At 42.9% G+C, this 27156-nt stretch overlaps 1 protein-coding gene across 3 annotated transcripts in view; it reads right to left on the bottom strand.

The window, feature by feature from the left end:
• SLC1A3 (solute carrier family 1 member 3) overlaps positions 1-27156 on the bottom strand; it is a 94398-nt gene that overhangs the window by 50537 nt on the left and 16705 nt on the right. For 2 of the 3 annotated variants that reach the window (XM_073343771.1, XM_073343770.1), the window contains one exon: positions 17243-17380. In XM_073343771.1, coding sequence (XP_073199872.1) covers positions 17243-17380 — 138 coding nt within the window. Of the gene's footprint in view, positions 1-17242; positions 17381-17780; positions 17870-27156 lie in introns of those variants that run through there. The other variant, XM_073343772.1, reaches the window with a different exon arrangement.

Raw genomic sequence — 27156 nt, 5'->3', positions numbered from 1 at the left:
TGGAAAGTCAAAGAGCAGTCCAGTGTGACACCAAGGTAGACCAGTTTTGCCTCGTGTTTCAGTCATTTTCTGTTGAGGAAGATGTCTAATTCATGCTTGTATTGTGGAGGTGGAAGATGCCTGAAACTGTCTTGGTCACACTTGGTTGGAGGAGCTAACTGTTAGAGTAGGCTCCCATCTTGGTCAGGTCAGCATTCAAGATGTTCTCCAATTTGGTGAAAGAGTGCCACTAGATATTGCAGCAGATGTCATCTACATAAATAAACTTGCATGACTGAGTCAGTAGCAGGCCATTTGTGTACATATTGAACAGATGGGCACAAGCACAGAGTCTTGGGGTAAGGAATTGGATTGTCTTCTTCATGCACCTGTTCTATCACCCATAGATACATGAAAATGCCTGTCATGAAGTAGAAGTTCAACTATGACCACCACCAATGCTGGGAGAGCTCTTGACATTTTTACCAGAAGACCAGTGTGCCATACTGTATCGTAGGCCACTGTCAGATCCAAGAAAACAGCTCCTGTCTTCGAGTTCTATTGAAACCCATTTTCTATATATGTAGTGAGGGCTAGGACTTGGTCGCATACACTTTGACCCTTCTGGAAGCCAGCTTGATTGACACTGAGAATTGTCCTCACCTCTGGAGATATAAGTTGGAGGATAAGCCACTATAGGACTTTAAAGACGAAAGATAGCAGAGAGATTGGTCAGTAGCTAAGCCTCCCCAAACAGCTGGCCCGCCACCTTTGGAACGCACTGGTGAAAGGGAACTCTGACTGTGGTCCTGCCTGGGCTCTGCCCCAAGGCCCTGCTCCCACCCATCCTCTTTCCCCCCCGAGATCCTGCCCTCCCTTTGCCTCTTCCCATCCCCACTCCACCCACATGGGAGCCTCATAGGAGGGGGCGAAGAGTTGCATGTGAGTGATGAGCAGCCGGCCAGCTGGCAGGAGCTTGGGGGAGGGGGCGAAGAGGCGCACAATGAGTGGCTGGCTGACGAGTGGGGGGCCCTCAGGGAGGGGGTGAAGAGGCATGAGCAGCGGGCTGGGGGTGGGCCTTGAGGGAAGGGGCCAAACAGGGCTGGGGGTGGAGCATGGGCTCAGCTTCGGTGGGAGGAGGCCGGGCATGGGCAGGGCCAGGGTTCAGGAGCATGCAGCCTCCCCAAATGGAGGAGTCACGCAGCACCCATGCTTGGCAGGTCGTTCTGGGGTTTGATGTTCCTCAGTAGACATTTGACACAGAATTCTAGCCATAGCTAAAGTTATGCCCTATCCTACTTTTCCCTGCCCTTTGGAAGTCTTTCACTAGTGATGGCCCTGCAATTCAAATCCCAAATGCTGATGGCCCTTGAGTACATTTCAAATCCCATCAAATCTCCTCCCTTTTTTTTTTTTTTTTTTTGAAGTTCAGGTGTCCCTGACCTGATCATCTCCTTTTCTCCTTCCTTTCTTCTCCACTCAACACCAGGACATAATGTTTTCTGTAATATGGCTTTCAATGGTATATACTTTTTCCACCTCGGTCAATTTTGCCCCCTAAACATATTCAAGAAAGTGCCCATAAGCAAATAATTTTCCAGCACTTCTTTCAATCTGCCTGTAATTCTGTTGTATTTTAAGTCAGAAGCTTTGGAAGTATATGGCCACTGAGTGATGGGACAGCCCCCCACTCATGACAGCTTGCTTTGACTGAGATCTTGAGCTGTTTGTTAATTTCCAAATATTTTAGTACTAGTGCTTCTTGGACTCCTTTTTAAATTCCCCAACGCTTTTATCTTGCCATTTTCTACCACTGTCAAGCAGCACACTGAGTGAAACACTTGTGACAAATTAGGGTACATCTTGGGATTTTCATTACATCATTATTAGAGTTCAGCACTCCCACACCATGCACAGTACTGCACACGTCAAGAGGTGCATTGTAGAATGTTGGGGTTGTTGCCTGTTTCTGAAACATCAAATCATTGGTGGAGACTACCAGACTTGATGCAACTATTAGTCTAAACAGGTATTGCAAACCCTGTGTTCTTGTGTAATTTTGCCCATGGAGTTTTATCCGTCTGACTTCTGTTTCCATGGAAATGAGGTCCAAAAGGTTGCTTATACCCAGCAGGCAGTCAGCCTAGCAGCTGAGCATCAGAAGTCTTGTTGGTAGATTTCAGCTGCTTACTGTCAAGTCAAAGCTGCTATAAAAGTGCTAGTTTGCAAAGAAATTGCTACAGAGTATGGACTCAGTCCTAGCAACCTTTCTTCACATGTTCTTATTCCCACAAATAGTCCCATTTAAATAAAGATTGGGAGTGGGTCCTTTACAAACAAAAAGATTTGTATGGCCAGATTTTTACCTGGCTTCAATTTTGTGCAAATGCAGGCATTTCTGTGTGTGCACAAACAAGCATTTGGACAATCAGATCAAATAGTACAATTGTCCAGTTATACAAACTGCATGAGTAAATGCTTGTGCACATACAGAAATGTATATGCCCCTAAAATGTACAAGGACACAAAACAGAAGCTGCCTGACAATTTGGTTTCTACAGCTATGGAATACTTGGGAATATACTGATATTGTAGCGGTGGGGTAGGCGGAAGTTAAAAGTATATTAAATACCTTATGTTTTTGTTTTCTTAAGACACATTTTAAAACACTTTGTTGTATTTTAATTAATTTACAATGTGTTAAAAAATGAATACACTCTAAGTTGGACAATTTTTGTGGATACTGACATCTAGTGTGGTTGAATAGACTGTAGGCTTGTGTGTCTGCTATAGTCTCAGACCTTATCATGTCACTGATTACTTGTGCTGTCAGGGGGCTGATTAAGCTTACTTTATAAAGTAGGCAGACAACACAAAACACATTGGGAGACCCAAAGGAAGGGTTAGTTATAGGGGCAGATCCTGCTCTTAGAGCTGGGTTAAAAACCCAGCAGAAAGCCTCCCATGAGTTTCAGGCCCTAAGACACTACTGTAAATCTGGAGTAGATCTGGTAAAGGCATTAACTAAAATCAGAATTTGACTCAAAAAAGGGAATTTTTTTCTGCTTTCACTCCCTTCTTACCTATAACGGGTCACAAGATTAGTATTAATGGGCGTTGTGGAAGGTTAAAGAAGATTGGCAAAAAAATGGGCCATCCTGATTATCACTACAAAAGGTTTTTTTCTCCTGCTGATAATAGCCCACCTTAATTGATTAGTCTTGTTACGGTTGGTGTTTGAAATGGGCCATCCTGATTATCACTACAGGTTTTTTTCTCCTGCTGATATAGCCCACCTTAATAGATTAGTCTCGTTACAGTTGGTATGGCAACACTCATTTTTTCATATTCTCTGTGTGTGTGTATATATCTTCCTACTGTATTTTCCACTGCATGCATCCGATGAAGTGGGTTTTAGCCCATGAAAGATTATGCCCAAATAAATTTGTTAGTCTCTAAAGTGCCACAAGTACGGCTTGCTTTTTTTGCTGATACAGACTAACACGGCTACCACTCTGAAAGAAGATTGGAAGAGCACTGGGGATGGCATGCTAAAAAACAAAGATAAGAGTGAAACAACAAAACAGTGAGAAGTGAGGCAGGATTCAATAGTGGAATGACTGTAACTGGGACTTCTGAGGCAGCAGTTTGGCAGCTGGGATTGCTGATGATTGAGAGTAGAGATGCAGGCAGAGGTAGAGTTTTGAAGGGCTTTGAAATAGAGAAAATTATGTTTTGTATTCTCTGATTCTGAATATAAGAAATCAAATTATTCAAATAATCATATAAGTGTATAGATTAGCATCAAGATTCAGATGTCCAGAATCTTGATGTTGATAAGTGTACATATTGGGGGAGATTCTACACAATTCAGGTATTCCTACACCCTGGGAATTCTCAGCTGGTTGATAAAGCCAACTTTTTATATGAGCAGCACAGTACAAAGGTCTTTAACTGAGGTCAGAATCTGACCCAATATTTTAAATTCTAAAACCTATAACATTCCAGAAGGCTCTAAATTATGGAATTTTGTTTTTCCTCTTCCTAGATGGGACCAGTATGTAGATCATAAAACCATATTAATTTCAAATAGATAATTCTTTTCAGTAGAACTGGCAAACACTCCACATGCTGAAGCTGAAGCAAAACAAAATAAATAGCTCTTATATTATTCTGATAAGTAAACAATTGGATTTCTCTACCAGGTGTTTTATTTCTCAGTTGACTCTGCACTTAGATTTTTTTTTAGGGAGTTTTTTTAGAGCCTATAAAAGAAATATGTGAGAAGTCTGTGAAACATATATCACTCTTATGACCTACTGTACAGGGCAAAATATTACCCAGGTGTTTCTCAGTTTTCATATATGTACTATATGAGCTGGAGTAGGAATGTTAGCTTCTCTTAACCTGAAACACGGAAAGCAAGGACAGAGTGGTGCTCCAATATATTTAGCTTCCATCTCTGTTCTCAGTACCCAAACTGTTACACATGCAGCATACAGAGCCAATGGTCTCCTCCAAAATATGCATGGAAGGAACTTTATTGCAGTGCAACACCTCCTTCCTTCATGTAAGAGGAGGAATATTGGCTGCATGGCCCTGGATCTCCCTCCCTGAAACCCTGTGGATGCCATTCCACTAGTGCTCCTGGGACTGGATGTTTATGGAGTTTTGGAGCAGGAACCCATAAACTTTAAGGTCAGAAGGGGCCATTATGATCATCTAGTCTGACCACCTGCACAATGCAGGCCACAGAATCTCACCCACCCACTCCTGTAACAAACCCCTGACCTATGTCTGAGCTACTGAAGTCCTCAAATCGTGGTTTAAAGACTTCAAGGTGCAGAGAATCCTCCAGCAAGTGACCCATGCCCCACGCTGCAGAGGAAGGTGAAAAACCCCAGGGCCTCTGCCAATCTGCCCTGGAGGAAAATTTCTTCTCGACCCCAAATATGGTGATCAGTTAAACCCTGAGCATGTGGGCAAGACTCACCAGCGGGACACCCAGGAAAGAATTCTCTGTAGTAACTCAGATCCCACCCTATCTAGTGTCCCATCACAGGCCATTGGGCATATTTAACACTAATAGTCAAAGATCAATTAATTGCCAAAATTAGGCTATCCCATCATATCATCCCCTCCATAAAGTTATCAAGTTTAGTCTTGAAGCCAGATATGTCTTTGGCCTCCACTGCTCCCCTTGGAAGGCTGTTCCAGAGCTTCACTCCTCTGATGGTTAGAAACCTTCATCTAATTTCAAGTCTTAACTTCCTGATGGCCAGTTTATATCCATTTATTCTTGTGTCTATATTGGTACTGAGCTTAAATAATTCCTCCCCGCCCTGGTATTTATCCCTTTTGGTTAGGCTAAACAAGCTCTATTCTGTTCAATCTGTGGATTTATATATGGAAATCAAGGAGGGAGTTAAAATCTGTTTTGAAGCAGCATTAACTGTTTTGACTGAGACTAAGCAGATGCAGCGGGCCTTAGCAAATAGTAGCATGATTTCTCCAAGGAGACTTGTTGCCAGATGGAGATAAAACCATCAGAGCTACATAAAAGGGTTGAAACTCATGCAGCATAGCTCCGGTCTCTACAGATCTGGGGGTAGAAGGAAGATTCCCTGCCTTCCTTGTTTGATGGATTGATTCCTAGAAAACATCACAAGGTGAACATCCTGGAGTTTTTTGCCTTCTTTAGCACTCAAGGATGTTACTGCTTAGGAGGGGGGAATCTGTTCCTTTACGTTGTCTACTAATACTCATGTCCATGTGTTAGAAAAGGATATTTATGACTGTCAGAATAACATCTGATGAAGTGAGCTGTAGCTCACGAAAGCTCATGCTCAAATAAATTGGTTAGTCTCTAAGGTGCCACAAGTACTCCTTTTCTTTTTGCGAATACAGACTAACACGGCTGTTCCTCTGAAAAAAATTACTAGAGGACTGTCACAGGGCACCTCCATCGCTAGCTGGTGAACCACACTTCCTGGCCAGTTCAGGTAGTTTCACAGTCACAAACACACATTGTTTTTTTTTTTCTCTTACATAGTAACACACTGCAATGCAGATTTACAGCAAGGGTAGGCTTCCCTGCAGCCCTCATGCCTCAGCCCTGGCTCACTCTCTCAGCCTCCTTCTGAGCTGCCCCTTGCTTCCTGTTTCATCCACTTACATTCTCCCAATTACCTTGTTAGCTCAGTGATTGCCACCCAAGTACTCTCAATCCCCCAACAGAAAGCCTATAATTCCAGCTGGGCCTGCAGCCTTCTTCAGACTGCAGCAATGTCAGTGTCAGGGTGCTGCCAATAGGGCCCTGTCACACACCTCCCCCCTTATTTCACGTGAGGCCTTTTCTTGCCTCTGAAAGAGGTCCTCTTTGCTGCCCATGCACTACCATCTTTATGGGGTTAGGATTGTACTGGGGGTGTCAGTGCCCTTTGGGGATAGCCCTTCATGGACTACCAGTGAGGGTCTCCTGCCTTCCATTCACAAAAAATACATTTTGACAATGGAGGTTATCCCTACAGCTCCACCTCAGCCCATAGGTTATTGCACCAGTCACATCCCACAAGTGTTTGCTCCAGTTCACTTGGCTCTGAGCTTATATCTACCCACATGAACTGTCCCTCTAGGGCCATAATTTTGGGATCCCTCTCTTCCCCTGCCTTATCTTTCCCCTGGTTTGGGACTGCAAGGGTGGGTTGGCCCACCAAGGCTTCCTTGTCAGGAATCCACCTTCCTTCAATTCAGCTTGTTCTTTGGGGGGGGGGGGGGGTGAGGAGGGGCAGGTTAGCTGAGCCTCCACCCTCTTTGTCCTCTAGGTGTCACTGCTTTATCATCCCAGCTTCACTGTCCTCTCACATTCTCCCTCCCCCCAAGTCCTCCAGTGTAATACATCTTCCTGAGTCTGTTTTCTTACATCTAGAGTTATCACACACTGGACCTGGAGGACTCCCTGGAGGGTGTCCACTCGTGAGCTGTTCATGCTGACCCATCAGTTAGGGTCCCTTCTCCCACTTTCTACCCTTTCTACATAAGAGGAATGGGGTCTAGTCAGTTCCTAGCATTACTGTGTAAGACAATGACTTTACTATCCCTACATCCTGCCATCTAAACTTCCCCGCTACTTGCAAGGGGATTAAGGCCACAGGATAAATGCTCTTTTCCCCATGTATACAATAGATCACGAATATCACCCCCTCCTGTCGTCACTGCTGCCTTACCAGGGCACTCCATACAAGGGAACATGCTGCCGCTGAATCCACAACACCCCTTGTTGTTCTTCTGCCTACTTTGATAGAAATCATTCTTATCCCAAGTCCCCTTTTGACACCTGTCCACTCTCAGAACCTGTAGTCCATGTAGGGACAGTCACTCTTTATGTGTCCTTTGCCTCCACACTGGTAGCAGACTACTGCGTGGGCATCTGAGGCACCATCATTTGCTCCCCACGTTCCCTTCTTGTGCTTCACTGTATGAGATTCTTCCGCCTTCTTTTCCCTGCCCTTGGTCATCAGGGTACCCAGCTCTTTTATGAAAAGTCCACTTCCACATACTCTTCTGTTAATTTCACCACTGCCTCTAATGATTCTGGCTGGTGCCTGAACTCATCTTGAGTAGGCTCTGTGTAAACTGCTCCAGAATAATGGAGTCAATTAGGGCCTCAGCGCCCTGTTTATCCGGCTGCAACCACTGTGTGGCCCCTGCTGACAATTTCTGCACAAAGGCCCTGGGATGTATCCTGCTGTTCCATCTGGCTGTCCTGAATTTTTGGTCATATTTCTCAGCTGACAGGCCAATCCTGTTCAAAATAGCAGCCTTCAGTGTATCATAGTCTTTGGCCTGGTGTTTGCTCAGGGCCACATAGGTTTCCTGAGCCTCGCTGGCCAGATAAGAGGCTAGCCAAAGTGTCCATAAACCCTTGTCCATTCTGGCGCTAGTAGCTACCCACTCAAAGGTTAATAAAAAGGTGTTGGGGCCATTTCCCATTCACCTTACATAATCACAGGCTCACCATTCAATCTCCAGTTCCTTCACTGGAACTAGGGTGACCAGACAGCAAGTGTAAAAAATCAGGACATCTGGTCACCCTAACCAGCCCCTGCAGGAGCAGTTGCTGTACCTCAGCCTGCTCCTTGATTAATTCTTGCAATGTTCGCTGCTGCTCTGCCTGCCAACTCAAAAGTGCTTGCCTCTCCACTTGCTGGTCTGCTGCATCTCCTTTCATTGTTCCACTAGCCAGTGCAGTATCTTGTTCATGGTGCCTGGATCTCTTGTCTTCGTGCAGGTCCCCTCAATAGGCTTACAGCAAGGGTAGGCTTCCCTACAACCCTCACTCCTCAGCCCAGGCTAACCCTCTGAGTCTTCTTCTGAGCTGCCCCTTGCTTCCTGTTTCTTCCACTTATATTCTCCCAATTATTTTGGTGATTGCCATCCAGGTGCTCACAATCCCCCAACAGAAAGTGTATAATTGCCTCCAACTGGGCCTGCAGCTTTCTTTAAGCAATGTCAGTGATCAGGGTGCTGCTGATAGTGCCCACAGGTGTCATCCATAGAACCTACTGGAGTGGAGTTTCATCCAGTTAAGCCTTAGAGGCATATTTATTGCCTGATGCCAAAGGTAATGTTATCAAAACTAAATTAATACATATGATGCATGATTGTCTGATGGCTCCTTTTTAGAATAATGTCCTTAGACAAATGGAATTAGTAAAAGAAACCAATTTGGACAGAGATGCAGCAGACCTGGTACTAAGATACACCAGGACAAATTCTCTGTCATAAATAGGTATAACTCCATTGATGTCCATGGAGTTTTGTTCGCTTACACCAGCATAGAAAATAGCCCATCAACTCTAGATAATTTGAGTAAATGTGGAATGAGACAGCTCCTGAACACAGAACTAGCAGCCTTAAAAATTATACCAGTAAACTGAAAAACCAAAACTACACCACATACTGATGTATGAATTGTTGTCTACTGTACAGAATGAAATGTGAATGCTCCCTTTTTTTTACTTGAATAATATAAACATATATGATCTTATGTGCCAAACCATTTGAGAGCATTCTACCTGTTTGCTCATCACATTTGTTCAGATAGTCCATTTGTTTTGGAATTTGGGTACAGCTAACAGCAATCAAGATGATTATGTATGCTTGGATAACCCTTCCATACCCAATCTTCTACACTGCATTGTTACATAAGTATCTTTGGGTTAAGAGAATTCTATAGCATTTGGAGAAATATTTTGATCTTGTGGAGAGGGCAGTGGGACTGGGAGTCAGGAGATTTGGTTCTATTTTCAGTTTTGCCATTGACCTGCTGTGTAATGTCAGGTAGTCACTTCATCTCTCTGTACCTCTGTTACAACTCCACGTGTGTTTGTCTTATTTATTTAGATGGTAAGTTCTTTGGGGCAGGACTGTCCTTCAGTACTTGTTTGTGCAATGCCTAGCACAATGAGGCCCCAGTTTTGATTGCGGCTCCTTAGCTCTACTATAATACACATAATAAATAATACTAAGTGTTAATGAAAGATTGTGAAGAGTTAGGCATGCTGTTTAAATCTACAAGTGTCATTCCTTCTTTAGACAGCCATATTACTATTGCATGTCTCCTTGTATCTGGACACTAGGGTAACCAGATAGAAAGTGTAAAAAATTGGGCAGGGAGATGGGGAAATAGGTGCCTATATAAGACAAAGCCCTGAATATCAGAACTGTCTCTATAAAATCGGGACATCTGGTCACCTTACTGGGCCCACTCATTGCCACCTTTGTGTCCAAGATAGGATATTTCAACATGGGAGGACAGGGAAATCTATGAAGAAGATGCTTGGAAGCCCATGGTAGCAGAGGACCAATTCCCAAATTTGTGAACTTGCTTTGAAGCTACCAAACAGCCAAAGAGTCATAACCTGATTTGTCTTGATTGCTTTTTGTTGGATGTTCTTTCACAGTTGGAGAAAGGAAAAATAAAGTTTGTACATGTTGCATTCTGTCTAATTCTTTCCTCATGCTGTGATTTTGTGGGGCAAATAGAAGAGAGGTCAAGATACACTGAAAGTGTCTTGGGAGGGTGAGGAAGGGAAGGACACAGTTCTGACCATCACAGTCCAGAATTTGGAAATGCTTGTTAGCAGAGCCTTTAGATGTAATTATAGGAAATTGTATGTGGCTCATTAAGGGCAAATGACTGCAGTGGTGTTGACATCCTGGGTTTTCTTAGAAGTACACGTTCAGTTCAATCGCAGTATGTTTGTACAATGCTGAACACAGTGTTGTGATAATGAAATAATTGTGTCATCTGGTGTTAATAACCTTCCCCATATGTTTGCTGAGCCTGTCAGTTCTACAGTACTCTTTGAAGTGCTGCAGCAGATAGGGACATTATTTTGATTCCTGATTCCATTTTCTAGAATCTTCAAGATTAAGTTTCAGAGTAACAGCCGTGTTAGTCTGTATTCGCAAAAAGAAAAGGAGTACTTGTGGCACCTTAGAGACTAACCAATTTATTTGAGCATGAGCTTTCGTGAGCTACAGCTCACTTCATCGGATGCATACCGTGGAAACTGCAGCAGACTTTATATATACACAGAGAATATGAAACAATACCTCCTCCCACCCCACTGTCCTGCTGGTAATAGCTTATCTAAAGTGATCATCAGGTGGGCCATTTAGATTGTAGATTAAGGTCTACAATACCGTAAAAGCCTGATCTAAAGCTCACTGATGTCAATAATAGTCTCCGTAGGATTTGGAGCAAATCCAAAGTGTGTAGGCCTGTGGAGCTTTTGCAGAATCTAGAATTGTTACCTTTAGAAAAAAACTTATTTTTTTCTTAGTGCTTTTTTAGTATTTTATATCACATTTGATAATCCCTAAATAAGTTTAGGGAGCTGCACAGATTTGTCACAAGGGTGGCAACGGCCCTTTGGCCCTGCTCCTCACCTGTGACTGGCCAACTGACCCCCAGGTGAGCTTTAAAAGAGAGCACCTGGGCTTAGAGAGAGAGAGAGAGAAAAACCTAATGAAGGGGAGCCTGAGAGACAGTCAAGAAAGGGGTGCAGAGAGCAGACATGGCCTTCACTGCCTGCTCTTTGGGAATAGAGAGTCTTGAAGAGCAGCAGGACTGTCAGAGTCCCTTGGGAGGGAAGGCTGGGAAGCAGAAGCAGCCGATCTGTTGAAGTCCCCAGGACTTAACAGGGCAGAAGGAATCTGAGAACTAAAGAGGGAAACACCCTTGGGAGATGTAGCCCAGAGTGGGCCGAGGAACTGTGTTTTTGTTGATTTGATCTAAGTTTGGACAGTAAAACAATCTGGACAGAAACTGTGGGCATGGCAGTGAGCAGGGGAAAAGGCCTTTTTTGTTACAAGGATTTAGTCACAAAAAACACTTTTAAAAATCAATGATGTCTGTATAACTAAATCCCAAACTACTACAAAAATATAAGGGAAAGAGTTCCAAAGGCTCCACCAGTCTGGGATACATTTAGAGCTTTGCAAAAGTTTGCAATGAAATTTTCACAAAACTCCTTGGATTTCAAATTTTGTCTCAGACTCTGCATAGAGACTATGTTCTTTAAAAAGACTGCTCATGAATAATTTGGGTGAATTTTTGCTCAGAAATGTGTGGCTTAGACATTAAACCATACCTCACTATGATACCATTGCACACTAAATAATTGTCTCGCTGTTTGAAATACTCAGACAAATCTTGTAGGGCAAAGTTTAAAGCTTTATATTTCAATGTAGGCATCTTAATTGCATGGTGATCCTGATGTAATGTCTCAAAAATGTTGGTACATAATCCTCATAAAAAGTATTGCAAGACTAATGACCCTTGCAAAGTATATGGTCAATAAAATTGCTTTTAATAAATCCATATATGCTTATTTCTGTTAAATATTACAATAGCCAAAGAAAGGAGGTTCTGAATTGTTTCTTTTGGAAAAAGACCAAAATAGTCTCGGGATGTGAATGTACAGCCAATATGTTGTCTTCAGCCTTTGAAGTTTATTCTCCCATGAATTTATGTGTATAACTTTCAGAATTATGTAGATGTATTGACGGAAGATTAGAACCCTTCAATTTCTGAATTCATCTATTACCTGTGTAACAGCCAGAAACTATTGTGTAATTATGACTCAGTTTTACACTCTTGTAACTTCTTCTACACCTCAGTAATCCTCAACAAAATTAAACAGCCCCGATCTATTTTATAGTGTATGGGCAAATATGTCACCATATACACCTCCTGGGATTGTCCACACATCCAAATATTTTGGTCACACATACATAAAAGTTTGCAGAAACCCAGAGCATTATGTTCTGTGAGACTCTCTCCCAAATCTACAAAGAACAAAGGTATATATTCAAAATACTAACAATAACAGCTTGGATTATATGATACCAAGTCTGGTTTGAGAAGCATTAGGCTTTTAGCTAGTGAGTTACTTATAATACACAAAATATGAATTTAATTAAAAATTACATCATACTATATCTAGAAAGATGATAATCTGTCATTTATAAATTAAATACTTACTGCATACTTACCTGAGTGTAACTGTGCACCAAATCCCCATGTGTATATGTTTATAAAACCTCTATGCAAACAATTTGCAGAACTATCAGTTTAGATAATGTTGCACCAAATATCTATGTATATTGTTATTTGTAGCACTAGAGCACCAAGTAGTATCACTGCGAAAGTTTAAATCAATGGTTCTCAATCCGGGGGCTGCTTGCGGCCCAGTCAGCACACAGCTGCAGCCTATGTGACATTCTCAGAGCCATACGGGGAGTATATATATTGTGTGGATGCAGCCCACATAACCATAGAGAGCTGCATATGTGGCCTACAATGGTAAATAGTTGAGAACCACTGGTTTAAATTGATAAAAAATGCGTAAAAATAAACACTGATATTATCCAATGAATTTATTAAAAAATAAAAATATATAAGCACTTCCTTGGAGAATCAAATCTGTCCCTTGTGGCCTGCATGGAGTATTCTGCTCTTCTCCCGACCCTGGTTGAGGTACTGTGGGGTTTTATTATATATTATATTAATTATATTATATTATATATTTAGTTTATGTTCAAAGCATAGAGCATGGATTAGCCCTACCTCGCAGGAGTGCTGTGAGGATAAATACATTGAGGCACTTAGCTCCTATAGTGATGTCGACCATATAAGTACCTTAGATGGATGGATAGCTTGTCAGTTTTAGCCAAAACCTTTAAATGTGGTAATATTAATGCCTCTCATGAAAAGGAGAAGACTAAAAAAAGTACAAGGCTCAGAGGAGTGTAACAGGAAAAATATCAGCCATGAAGATCTATAAAACTAGGAGTTGCTCATATCAGGTGATGTAAGGTTCTTTCAGAAGACATGGGGCTGAGAACCCATTTAAAGACTGTTGTTTCACAAAAGCCTCTACTGAGGCCATGGACGTTGTGCAGAACAGGCTCTCTCAATCTGTCTTCTTTCTTTTTTATTTACACTTTTGAAAATAAGACAATGCAAATCACTACATGGGCTTTCTTCCAAATGTCTTGCTTTGCTGTTCCAGCTCCAATTAGAGTCTCTCTCACTCACCCAGCAGGGATGAAGGGATACAGGGACTGAGCAGGGGTTTTATTCCTGCAGTGATTCATCCAAGTCACTGGGGGTGGCAGTGGTCTCAGCACTGAGGGCAGGGAGATTGACTCTCCTCTTCTGCTTTCAGTGCCTTCCCATGCTGGTGGGAGGAGGTGAAAGGGAGAGAGTTTGAGGGGCAACAGAAGGATGGAGAGCAGGTTGGGAGAAACGGGAATCAAAGGAAACAGGATCCCAATTCCCGTAGGGAGATGTACAACTGAGTCTCTAGTTTCACTTTGGGTCAGACTTTCCACATCTGTATAAGCTATGTACATAGAAACAAACTCCTCTATCTCACTAACATTTGTCAAAATAAATACTATTATAACACTACATACTTTAGCAATCTAGTTTTTCATTAATAGCTGATATATATGAATATTGTCTCCTGGGCATTATTTCAGAAAAATTCAAGGAGTGCAAAGTTGTGTCAGCATCCCTACTTCTACCTCCCCACTGAGGCTCTGGCTCATTGTAGGGAGTTAGCAGGCCATTCCCAACCTGGAGGTGGCGTCCCTGTCTTATCCCAGGGGGTGAAGGGCTGGGAGGGTGTCTCATTGATGGCTGTTCCATGGCAGGGATCGGGGTCTGGGTCACTCTCTGCTCAGTTCCAGCCCAGGCCATCGCTGCTGCTTCCTGTCTGGCTAATGGGGACCATGGGGTGATACTGACATCGCAGAGATTTGGCCTCTGGTCTGGCCTGTCCCACAGCAGCTCTCATGGGCCTGGGGGGAGATACCACAGTGCCAGCTGGCGAGGAGCTATGCAAAGTCAGGAAGGGGGGCAATTCCCCCTTTGCCCCATAGCAAAAAGAACCCATAATTCTCTAGCACTTGTGAAGGTGGAGTCTGTGCTCATTTGCTTTCAGAAAAGTGGGTCTTCATGGTAAAAAGTTTAAGAACCACTAGAACAGAAGATTGCTGTACTCAGCGTATGGATAGGTTGACCAGACATCCAGTTTTAAAAGGAACAATCCCATATTTAAGCCCTCCTGGAGGTGTCCCGACTTTTTCTTAAAAACGGGCAAATTGTCCCGTATTTTCTGCCTCCCCCTCATCAGAACTAGCAGGTCCTGCTGCTGGCCGGATCCCTGCTTGCCAGCTGCCTGCCCACCAGCGGTGAGTGGGGGGGGAGGGGAGGTCCAGTGGCCGACAATGGGGGAGGGTTTGCAAGGCTGGTGGCAGAGTAATGCTGCTGCGTGTGGGGTGGGACGCTCCCCCTGTTGGTCCGTCCGTGCAGCCCAATCTGCAGACTGGCTCTTGATCACCAGAGTCCTGTCCCCCATCCTGTTTCTGGCTGGCACTGCACTGCGAGCTGTGGTGGCTGGTGAGTGTGGGCAGGCGCCAGGCAGCAGCTGGTTATGTGTTGCCTCTGGCTCCCACCCATCAGCCCTTTACATGTTCTCCCTCTTGCTGTCCTCTCCCTGTTTTGTCCCTTTACCCCCCAACCCCGCTGCCCCTCCATATCCCTCTCGGCGGGGCACGTCCCGCTCCCAGCGCTGTGCGGAGAACCAGCCCCTGGTCGGAGTGCTCAGCGCACCAGCAGCCTCGCTGGCAGGCTTCTTCCTTCCTTCACTGCCTCTGGCTGCGCCGGCACCCCAGGAAAGCCCAAGACCCTTCGGCCCAGGGCACTGGCCAGGAAGAACCGAACCCTGGATGTGACAAAGTCCTGCACAGCGCTGGCACAGGGAAACCTCGCCACCCCTCAGCTAAGCTCTGGAGTGGTGTGGGGACGGGGGGAAGCAATTTCCAGCCTGTTCGTGCCCCGACCCTGCAGGTTCCACAGAAGTGCCCTGGGCAGGGGCTTCGCACCCTCTTCACCCGCCCCTCCACCCCGTCCTGGGTCCTGCCCCACAGGGAATGATGGGCTGCTCGGTCCCCTAGGCACCTGTCCCTGCTGAGCCAACTCTCTGGCTGGGTTCGCTGAAGCCCCAGTAGTCAGGTTCCCTAGGTCCAGGTGCACAATTCATCCTTAGGGCTTAACCTCTTCCTGCCCGTGCTGTAGCCAGGGGACAGGAGGCAGCTCGGTTATGTCGGTAGCCAGCAGCAGCCTGGAGGTGTTAGCTGCCTTTCGACACTGTGCGGGCAGGAAGGGACAAGCTCCTTCCAGTCACAGGGAAACAGGGGAGGGGTGGGAAGAGATGAGCTCTGCAAAGACATGGGCCAGGTCATCCCTTCCCCACTCCTCACCCCTGTGGCTGGAAGCATCTGAAAGCATCTGGCCACATTCTGGTGTGAACCCTGGCAGAAATCTGGGGATGGAGGCATGTGACCCTGCATGTCCCCTCCTCCCCCCCATGAGTTGCCTCAGGAAGATGTGGGGCCAGGTACCAGGAGAGGCGGATCTGTCCCAGGGGCTCAGCCAGGCATGGAGGGCAGAGAGTGCAGGGCAGGGAGGGTCAGGTTGGTCAGTTACCTACCCTGTGCGAGAGAGGTGTATGGGAGAGTGTGTGTGTTACCTCTCCCTGTGTGAACCTTAAAGATAAGAAGGTAAATAAAAAGAATCCAATTACGCAGTATTTCTTTTTAACAAGGGCTCAATCAACTTGATGTTAATTTGAACATTTGTACTGCATACTTCTGATTGATTGCCATTGAATTCGCTTGAATATGAGTAATTTTACCAGGTGTCCTGTATTCAGCAAAGGGAAATATGGTCACCCTATTTATGGATCTTATACCAGTAAAGCTAGTGTGGCCTTGTGCTTAGATCATAAAATGGAGTCATATGTTCTGGATTCTATTCCTAGCTGTGTCACTGAGTTGTGGTGTAACATTAGAAATCGTAAACCTCTCTATTCCCCAGTTTCTTCTTCTATTAAATAGGGATAATAATACTTTCCTACCTCACATATATGTTGTGAGCCTTAATTAATTAACATTCAACCTTGTAAGAAAGTCACTAGAAATGGACAATGCATTATTTATTTTTATTATTCTCCTTATCTGCAACTTCATCACTAGCTTGACTAATACCAGGAGCAAGTTGATAATGGGGTCTTGAGGCTTAGAAGAGCCTATTGGGTGGAAAAGGGAAACCAGAACTGAGGAGGAAGTTCCACAAGTGATGGAATGGAGGCTGAAGTCTCTTGCACAACAGATACATATTTTCCTGGCCTCCATCCTGCCACTGAACAGACTGGAGGTAGACAAGTATGTGACAGAGGAGTGGCAGAGGTACCTGCCCAAACTCAGCACAGAGTAATTTAAATCTCCACCCAGTCTTGGAACAACAGTGGAATATATACTATTCTCTTGCCCTTAATGGCAGTAGGACATTGTGGAAGACAGTTTCTGGACAGGATGTAAGGGCAAGGAAGAAGAGTACAGCCAACTGCAACTTGATAGTAGATATGTTGTTTTGTGTAGTTACAATGACTTTGGCATTTGAAAAATCCAGCTTTTGGATCATTTGGCTGTTTTTTGAGTGTGGATCTACTTTTTTGTGAGCAATACCTCATGTTGCAGGTTAGTATAATTTATTATATAGCTTTGCAATGCCATGTCTGTCTAGATTATGGAGTGTACATTTTTTTATGACTTCATGTTTTTATCTTTAACAAATTCATGAAGAGGAGAGAAAACTTTTAAAAAGTTGATTAGGCTTTTGTACCTGTAACTAAACTGGATATGATGAGTGGTAAGACCAACATCTGCAACATTCTCATCAGTAGTTCTCCTGGAAAGGAAAAGTACTTGACTTCCCGGTAGCTCATTTTGTATGGTCGGAGACAAAATCCAAGGATTATGCCTGAGGGAAACAAAAAGCATGACTTACTTTTCTAGGTTAAGCACTAGTAACATAATCTGAACATAAATATGTGTGCAGTGATTGCCATTAGGTGTCTCAGTAGAACATACAGAGTTTATTACGGACCAGATTCTCATATCCTTACTCACATTGAGTAGTCCCATTGAGGTCAATGGAATTGCTTCTGCACATGAGTAAGAATATCAGAAGGTGGCTTATTGCTTGCACTATAATTTTATTTATTTATTAAATTTATAGAAAATATTATTCAGTCATTAGGTGCCCAGTTAATGCTCCAGGTCCCTTTACAATATTAAAATATACAATTTCAAATAAAAAACAGTAATGCACTGAATATTAGGTCATATGGCCTGGGGAGAGAAGGAATCTATGAGGTTACCTGGTCACAAAGCATGTTATAGAGTTGGCACCTTGCTCTGTGGATGGAGCTGTCCTTAAATTCTCCTGCAGTATGATTGTGGTTGTTCTCTTCAAAGGCGATGTATCTGGGGGGGGTATATGTGAGTCAAGTGCCGCCTCAGATTAGCCTGCTGGGGGTGGGGAGGAAAAGGGCTCTGTCGTTCTCTCTCTGTGCCTCCCTCCCTGGCACATTTGGCTACTCTCTCTGGCAGCCGCGTGGGGGGCGGTATGGAGCTGCTTCTGCCCGAGAGAGCCTGGCTGTGAGGCAGCGGTGGCCCACACCCTACCCAGGCTCGTCTGCTAGGGACAAGGGACAAGCATGCTGGGGCGGGGTGGGGGATCCCTGCTGCCTCCCAGCCAGGCTCTCTCAGGCAGAAGCAGCTCTATCCTGCTCCCCGCCCGGCTGCCAGGGAGAGCGGCCAAATGTGCCAGGGTGAAGTGCGGGGAGAGGAGGACAGAGCCCTCTCCCTCACAGGTAATGTGGAGCAGGGAGAACACAGCGGCCTGGGTTGGGCTTAGGGTGCGGGGGGTGTCACTGCGCAGAGGAGACACATGGAGCAGTCATGTATTCTCCCCTTTAGATTGTGCTCCCCCACCCCCCAGTATGGAGAGGCATGAGTTGTCTGTGGTCCTCTTCTTTGTATGGAAAACACAATTCTTGTGCATAAAGAATCTATTGGAGTAATGTATGTGGACACTTCATTTCTACACTTAATAAGCACCGTACTGAATAATAAGCAAGTAGAATAGACGGGCTTCTTACTTAGGCTCTGATCCTGTAATTATCTTCAGATGGAGGCATCCTTTTGCCCCACAGAAATCAGTAAGGAAGGGTCTTTGAGCATGTCAGGATTCAAACCTTATACAGTGTTATAAGGGCTATATTTTCTGTCCACTAAGGCCATTTTTTGCACATAGTGGAGACTTGGGGCTTCAGTGAATAGTTCTGTGAATATTATCTGAATGTGAAAGCAGTTACTGCAGCTCCTGAAACTTGAGATGCCAACTTTCAGAGTGGCAGCCGTGTTAGTCTGTATCCGCAAAAAGAAAAGGAGTACTTGTGGCACCTTAGAGACTAACAAATTTATTTGAGCATAAGCTTTCATGAGCTACAGCTCACTTCATCGGATGCATCCACTGCATGCATCCGATGAAGTGAGTTGTAGCTCATGAAAGCTTATGCTCAAATAAATTTGTTAGTCTCTAAGGTGCCACAAGTACTCCTTTTCTTTTTGAGATGCCAAGAATTTCTGCTGATTTTTCTGTGTTATTTAATATGCTGTTCTGTAAACCACTGTATGCAATATTACAGTGGTTGTCCAGCATTACATAGTAGAAGGAATCAGAACTTCTGAGATGCAGAGAATGATCTAGGGCTGAGCAGAGGCTTGGGAGCTATGAGATGAGCTCTAATCTTTGCTTTGCCAATGACATCATGTATGGCTGAGGCAAGTCATTTAACCTCTCTGGATCTCAGTTTCCCCTCTTGTAAAACTGGTATAATGATACATAATGTACCTGCTGGAAAGGTTTGTTTTGAGGATTAATTATGGTCAGATAATGTTATTAGCAGTGCAGGAAAGGATTTAAAAGAATAATTCCCTCCAGTGCAGGAGTCACTAGGGTGAAATTTTATGGACTCTGCTGTGTAGAAGGTCAGTCCAGGATGATCATAATAATCCCATCTGACCTTAAAATCTATGAAAAATAAAAAAGATATTTAACATGCACTTAGTAGTGATTTTAAATATTTAAATACCACATTTTATATCCTTGCTATAGAACATATTTACAATGTTTTTTTAAAGTGACTAATAAGTCTGAAAAAGATATGGCAAATTTTCTTAACTTGTTTCAATTCATCTGTAGTGCTATCTTTTAAAAGTCTTAAACAATGAGACAAAGCAGCTTATCGATGTAGTGGACCTTTAAAGATAAAGTATAGTGATAAGGCTATCTATTAAAATCAAATCAGGAAGCAGGGCCTGATCCAGTGTTGCTGTGAAGCAGGGTGCTTAACACCTCTTAGCAGTTTCTAGTACCCTGCAGGATCAGGCTTGAAGAGGCTGAATGCTGGAGCTGGCCTTTTTCAGTAAGAGTTTCAGGTTTCTGATTCCGTCTGAACATTGGACTGAAACAAAGCCTCACATAAAACGTCCCGCAACCTGTTGCACAGGTTTTTCCTCTACCTTTTATATAAGTAAAGAGCAAGCAATCTATGATATCAGAAGCCCAACTTTCTGAATGGTAAAACGGTGCACCACTTCTGCATTGTAGTGGAGAACCATTTTGTAACAGAATCTTTTGGCTTCTCCAAGACAAAAATCAATACTGTTTGTTAAAGTCAGTGAGTGGAATTTTAAAAGGTAACTATAGTACGACAACAAAACCAGACCCTTGGTTGAATTGTACAGTTATTCTTGTAAACAGAAAGAACTGAGGTTAGGAATAATCAGAGACGGGTTTTAGGATGTACCCATCACAGATGCAACTGAATTCCTGGAAAACTCCCAGCTTGTGGGACAGTCCCAATGATGGAGTCTTTTGCTGTCTTTCTGCATTAGTTGACATTTCACTAATGGCCTAGCAATAGATAGTGCTAAAAGTGCGGAGGACAGTGTGATCTCTGTTGGCCAACTGTGAGAAAACACCCAGCTGCTAGAACTTCTTCCTTTATTTGACTAGAATGTGGGGATGGAGGGAATTTGATGCTGTGCCCCAATTTCCCCTGGGACACATGAGGAAGAGTAAATTTGAAGAAAGGAGATACAAGATGAAAACGTGGTTGGGAGGGGAGGAAGGAGAGTAAATCTGCCATGAAGAACGTGGGGCTTACAAAATCCTAGACCCAGCCTTGGGAATATTTTATTGCAGTTTTTTTTAGTGATTATATTCAAATGAGATTCAGCATGTTTAAACACAATGGACAAAATGGTCCAAAACACAAATTATTCATAGAAAGAAAAAATTAATAAGGCTGACAGTGGCATAGGGATGAAAGTGGGTAAAATAGTTAGATGTGATCTCACAATACAAATGGCATCAAAAAAAGGCAAACGTGCTTTGGGGCTGCTTATACAGAGCCATGATATCATAGGACAGGGAGAAGCATGACTCTGGTGAAACTAAAACTGGAATACTGCATTCAATTCTAGACACTTTCGCACCAAGAAGATGTAACAAGTTTAGAGTGCCCATTTTCCACATTCATATCTTAGAAACTATACCTGTTTCTCTAGTGGCTAGGAAACATGACAATTATCTATAATTATCCAAAAGGTATAAACACCAGGTGGAGAGTAATTTAGTGTGCTACAACTAAACTTTCTGCTAGAAGGGAGACCAATTAATTAATTAAAATTAATACATTTTAACTAATGCATTTTTGAGAATAATTTATTTATTAAAATGATTCTTATTCTTTTTCCTTTGAGTAACAGTGAATATAACGGATATATTCTTCTATGTGGGCAAAACAAAAGGAGTCTTCTGAGATTCTACGAGAGGAATCTAAGCACCAGCAGTTTATTTTGAAAGACAAAATTTATGCGTCATTTTGTAAAATGAATTTTAAAAGGAACATAAAAATCCCCTTATCGAGCAGATAAAGAACTTCTTATAGTCCTGTCTATACTTCAGTATGGGCTTGGTCTTGAAATGGTAGAAAACTGTTTCAGCACCTGGCTCATAGTGTTGTATAGATGGGATGGATGGCAGGCCACACACCATCAAACAGGATTTAGTTTCTACATCAGTAGAACCATCCGGTCACAGTTAGAAAATTAGAGGTCGACCCTAACCCACTACGAAGCACTTCTGAATTCTAGGGAAATTTAAATCTAATCTTCTCTCTAATGCTGGGCTTTTTCCTGAGCTCATCACCTTGATATCTGAACTTTGTGGCTGGGTCCTTCACTAAGTTTTGTAGCTTCAATAGATTTCTTCCCCTGAAATAATTGAAATATTGAAACTAGCACAGAAATTCTCAAAGATAAAAAGACAAACAATTTTGAAATGAACATTAACAGGAACTCAGTTTTGTAAAACCATTGAGTTTCCAGTTTTTAAAAGTAATAGTGAATCCCTAACCTGTTTCTCTATTTCAGAAGCATGCAGTTGTGGACATAAAGGACTGTAGATTTATTTACAGTGCATATTTCTTAAATAAACTTTCTTTGTGGAATATTTCAGAACAAAATATAAAAATAAATTATTTTTATTTTTGACATGATCAAAAGCCAGACCTAGCTGTTTTAAACTGAAAACATCAACATGTATTCCACAAGAAAATTACTAGACAGTGCTTCCATTACAAGGTACAAGATCTGAATTTTCCTTCCTGGTGCAAACAGAAGACACCAAAACCTGACACCTAACTGAGACAGACGTTCTTACTCTTCTACTAGGTAAAAATAACGCACCAAACTGAGGGTGGCTGTTAATGCTGATTCAGCATCAATTCTGGGAATAATGTTCTGTTTCAAATAAGACATAATGAACAACTGCATGCCACTGATTTACATGGGTAGTAACGGAACCTGCCAGGTCAGATCTGAGCACTTGTCTAGTACTTTGTTTCTCACAATGACCAGAAGCAGTTGCTGAGGATGGTGCCAGTTCTTAATTAGAGACATATATGGAATGCAATAAACCTCTTTCTCACTCTAAAAAGTTAGTGATTGGTTTATGCCCTGAAGCGTGAGAATTTCTATATTTTATATGACTGTGGATGTTTCCACAATCCATATAAATGTGTAATCCTTTTTTTGACTTCCATTAACCTCATGGATCTAATGATATCTTGTAGCAGTGAATTCTGTACGTGGATTATGTATTTCATAAAAAGTTTCAGAGTAACAGCCGTGTTAGTCTGTATTCGCAAAGAGAAAAGGAGTACTTGTGGCACCTTAGAGACTAACCAATTTATTTGAGCATAAGCTTTCGTGAGCTACAGCTCACTTCATCGGATGCATACTGTGGAAAGTGTAGAAGATCCTTTTATATACACACAAAGCATGAAAAAATACCTCCTCCCACCCCACTCTCCTGCTGCTAATAGCTTATCTAAAGTGATCACTCTCCTTACAATGTGTATGACAATCAAGTAGGGCCATTTCCAGCACAAATCCAGGTTTTCTCACCCCTCCCCCCCCACAAACCCACTCTCCTGCTGCTACCAGGTACGTAATAATAATTTCAATGGTGTCACTGTCTAGGGCATGGCAGGGAGGGCTTGCTGCCTCCCCCTATCCTGCACCCCCGGCTCCCAGCTCCAAGTCCTCCAGTTCATAGACATTTTGATAATAGAGTCTTTGGAAATGGGTTGAATTTGGTGTCATTTGAAAGTCTTTTCTCACATGAACACAGTAGTACCAAACATGACAAATCTAAAAGAATTATGTAGATATATTTGAGAAAATATTTAAACATCAACTTTTATAAATTGTACTTTAACACAGGGTTGTACTGCTTACATTGAAAAAAGGTCTTTGGGAATCCTAGAGAAGTTAGCCTTGACAAGTAGGACTGAAAACATTTATTCATTAACATCATCTTCAATGTCATCTCCATCTAGGACATCACTGCTAGACAAATTGTCACACTAATCCTTGTCTACGCTACACTCACACAGGTCCATACAAGGTAGGCTGCTGGCTAAACATTTGCTGCGTGGTGAGCATTTGGATTTGATTAGCTGCAGGATTGATTTGGAAGCACATGGTATTTCACACATAACTGGTATCATTGGTCCATCTTTCAAGACCCATCCATGCCTGATAGGGGAGGGTAGTTTTGGATGAACTCGATCATCCTGGAGCCATTCCATTGCTTGATAATTTGCCCCCTTGAAGCAGGTATAAATGCATCCCTTCTTGGTGGCAATTTTGCTGAGTGAACTGAGCGATCAATGGGGCTAACAGGTATGATTGGCAGGATGCATACACAGGTCATTTGCTCCAGTACCTCGTATGGTGCTGAATTAAAGGCTGACCAGGTTGGAATGTACCTTTCTCCTTAAATGGTTTGGTATGATATGTCCTGGGTGTCTAGATCATTTGATGGTACATCTTCTGTCTCTTCATCTGAAGCCATACTCAATGATTTTTAACCTCTGGAGTGCATCCCAGTTTTGCACAATAACCAAGTGAGATCAAAGATAGTGAATATAGAAAACTCTGTTACAGTCAATTTAACTGCTGCTTCACTGAAAACTGGACTTCTTGGCTTCAGATTTTTTGTACCTTAGTAGGAAAGTGAGTCATTAAGTCAGGAAGCTCCTTCAAGGAATTGTTCTTTGATAGTCCAGACAACACTTGAGGTTGAGACTGGTTCCCATTAATATACTCCTGACCATGACAGTAGCATAAAGAGTACCATTGCCATCAGTTGTATCTTCAAGGAAGTCTAAGTTATCGGCAGCACAAAATATAAACTTACCCTTGATGAGGTCTGGGGGAATGGACAACCCTTCATTCAGTTCCACACAGCAAAGAACTTTGTTTGCAATTGCAGTCTCCAGGTAGAATACTTTGTTACAGTCAATGGAGAAGCCAATGCTCTGCATATGTAACACTGATAGATCTCTCTCTCTCTCTCAAACCAACAGCTACTTGTTATGGTAGACTATACATATGATGCGCAGTTATGTATGTGTTGGAAACCTGCCTTGCATTGAAGCACTTGTATATGAGGCTGTCAAGGTTCCTTCCCCACTCTGAACTCTAGGGTACAGATGTGGGGACCTGCATGAAAGACCCCCTAAGCTCATTCTTACCAGCGTAGGTTAAAAACTTCCTCAAGGTACAAACTTTGCCTTGTCCTTGAACCCTATGCTGCCACCACCAAGTGTGTTAAACAAAGAACAGGGAAAGAGCCCACTTGGAGACGTCTTCCCCCCAAAATATCCCCCCAAGCCCTACACTCCCTTTCCTGGGGAAGGCTTGATAAAAATCCTCAACAATTTGCATAGGTGAACACCGACCCAAACCTTTAGATCTTAAGAACAACGAAAAAGCAATCAGGATCTTAAAAGAAGAATTTTAATTAAAGAAAAAGTAAAAGAATCACCTCTGTAAAATCAGAATGGTAAATACCTTACAGTGTAATCAGATTCAAAACATAGAGAATCCCTCTAGGCAAAACCTTAAGTTACAAAAAGACACAAAAACAGGAATATACATTCCATTCAGCACAACCTATTTTACCAGCCATTTAACGAAAGGAAATCTAACGCATTTCTAGCTAGATTGCTTACTAACTTTTTACAGGAGTTCTGAAGAGCATTCCTGATCTGGTCCTGGCAAAAGCATCACACAGACAGACAGACCCTTTGTTCCCCTCCCCAACCCCCCCCCTCCAGCTTTGAAAGTATCTTGTCTCCTCATTCGTCATTTTGGTCAGGTGCCAGCGAGGTTATCTTAGCTTCTTAACCCTTTACAGGTGAAAGGGTTTTGCCTCTGGCCAGGAGGGATTTTATAGTTCTGTATACAGAAAGGTCGTTACTCTTCCCTTTATATTTATGACAGAGGCTTTCTGATAAAATGGCAGCCTTGTTTTCCACTTGCTTACTTTCATTCTCATTGGTGCTGAAGTCACTGCAATCACCAATGCACCACTTCAGGAAGTAGTACATGTCATATGGTATTATTTTTCAGGTTTGGCATCAGGTTTTGATCCCTGAAACTCCCACATACTGCAGGACAAAAAGCTTTTCTACAAAAATTTAGCAGCTGCAAACAGTCTTCATATTACTGTTGACATCCATGCGTTCTGCCACTTTTGATAGAGCCACATCTTTTGCAGCTTTTAAGGATATGCATTGTGATTCATTTCTGCAGATAGGATTGCTAAAAAGTATGTCCCTTTCCCACAGTTCATCTTCAATAAATGCTCTAAGAGCCTTTCTTGTAAGCATTTGTTTGTCTTCAGTGCCATTCAAAGCACATTCTTCTCTGTACTTAGCTTCTGCATCAGCTATTGACACCACTTCCCCATCCATTTGAGCCTTTTCAAGGCAATTAATGATTTCAGCTGTGGTGCAGTAGAAACATGGGTATTTGTTTCTGTTGCTTTTTACCATTTGACACAACCCATTACATACATTCTTGGTGTAGGATTCAATGTGATACACAATGTCATATGTGTAGGCATCTTTTGGGTCAATGCACCCACTTAACTTTACTTTCTATGCAATGTTCATGAAAGCTCTACAACCTCATCCCCATGAACCCATCTGAGGGACCTCCTACATGCTTCCCAAGATACACAAACAAGAGGAGCCAGGCAGACCCATCACAACTGGCCACCGTATTCTTAATGAAAGAATATCAGGAGTCCTAGAAACCATCCACCAACCACTCACAGCAGAAAGGCCCAGCTTCCTCCAGGACACAACCAGTTTCCTCCAGAAACTCTGCAACATTAACAACCTCTCTCAGAACACCATCCTTGCCACCACGGAAGTCACCTCCCTATATACCAATATGCCTCACTATGACGACATTGCTGCCTGCCTCAAATATTTACAAGATAATGGACAACCTTCAGACATCTGCCCCAAACACATTGCCAAACTCATCCATTTCATCCTTACCTATACAAATTTTACATTCAAGAACAAACCATGGGAATAGCCATGGATACTAGGATGGTTCCCCAATATGCCAACCTCTTCATGTGCCTCCTTGAAGAAGAATTTCTGGACAAATGCACCACATAACCAATGATATATCTGAGAAACATCTATGGTATTTTCATCTTCCAGACAGATGACCTAAGCTCCCTCGTAGATTTCCACCACAACTTCAGTGGCCACCACCCATCCATTAATCCCTCTCTAGAACACTCCCACCAACTTCCCATACACCACAATCAGCTTCAGCAATGGAACCCTACAGACAACTATATACAAGAAACCCACAGATTACCATCCTTACTTTCACAGATCCAGGAACCACTTCAACCATGCCAGGAAACCTGTTATCTACAGCCAGGCACTCAGATACCACAGAATATGATCCGAGGAGAAATTCCAGGATATACACCTTAACACACTTAAAACCAACTTCACTAAACAACGCTCCATGAGAGAAGTAGATTGCATCATGGAATGGGCCACCCTAATGCCCTGATAGAACCTGTGTTGATACAGAAATAAAACTTCCTTCAACTGCACACTTCTGGATGTCATCTACCACCCCACACTGGAACCCATACTGTGTATCATCAAACAGTTACAACTTATACTCAATAGGGGCCACATCCTGAAAGAAATCTTTCCTGGACCCCCTCTTCAGACCTTCAACTAACCCCCCAACCTTGCTGAGCTCATCATCAGAAGCTAGGTCCCCACAGAC

This window comes from Lepidochelys kempii, chromosome 5 (assembly GCF_965140265.1).
Source record: "Lepidochelys kempii isolate rLepKem1 chromosome 5, rLepKem1.hap2, whole genome shotgun sequence".
Classification (NCBI taxonomy): domain Eukaryota; kingdom Metazoa; phylum Chordata; order Testudines; family Cheloniidae; genus Lepidochelys; species Lepidochelys kempii.
The sequence above is the reverse complement of the archived record's forward strand: the minus strand, read 5'-3'. Positions and strand labels throughout refer to the sequence as shown.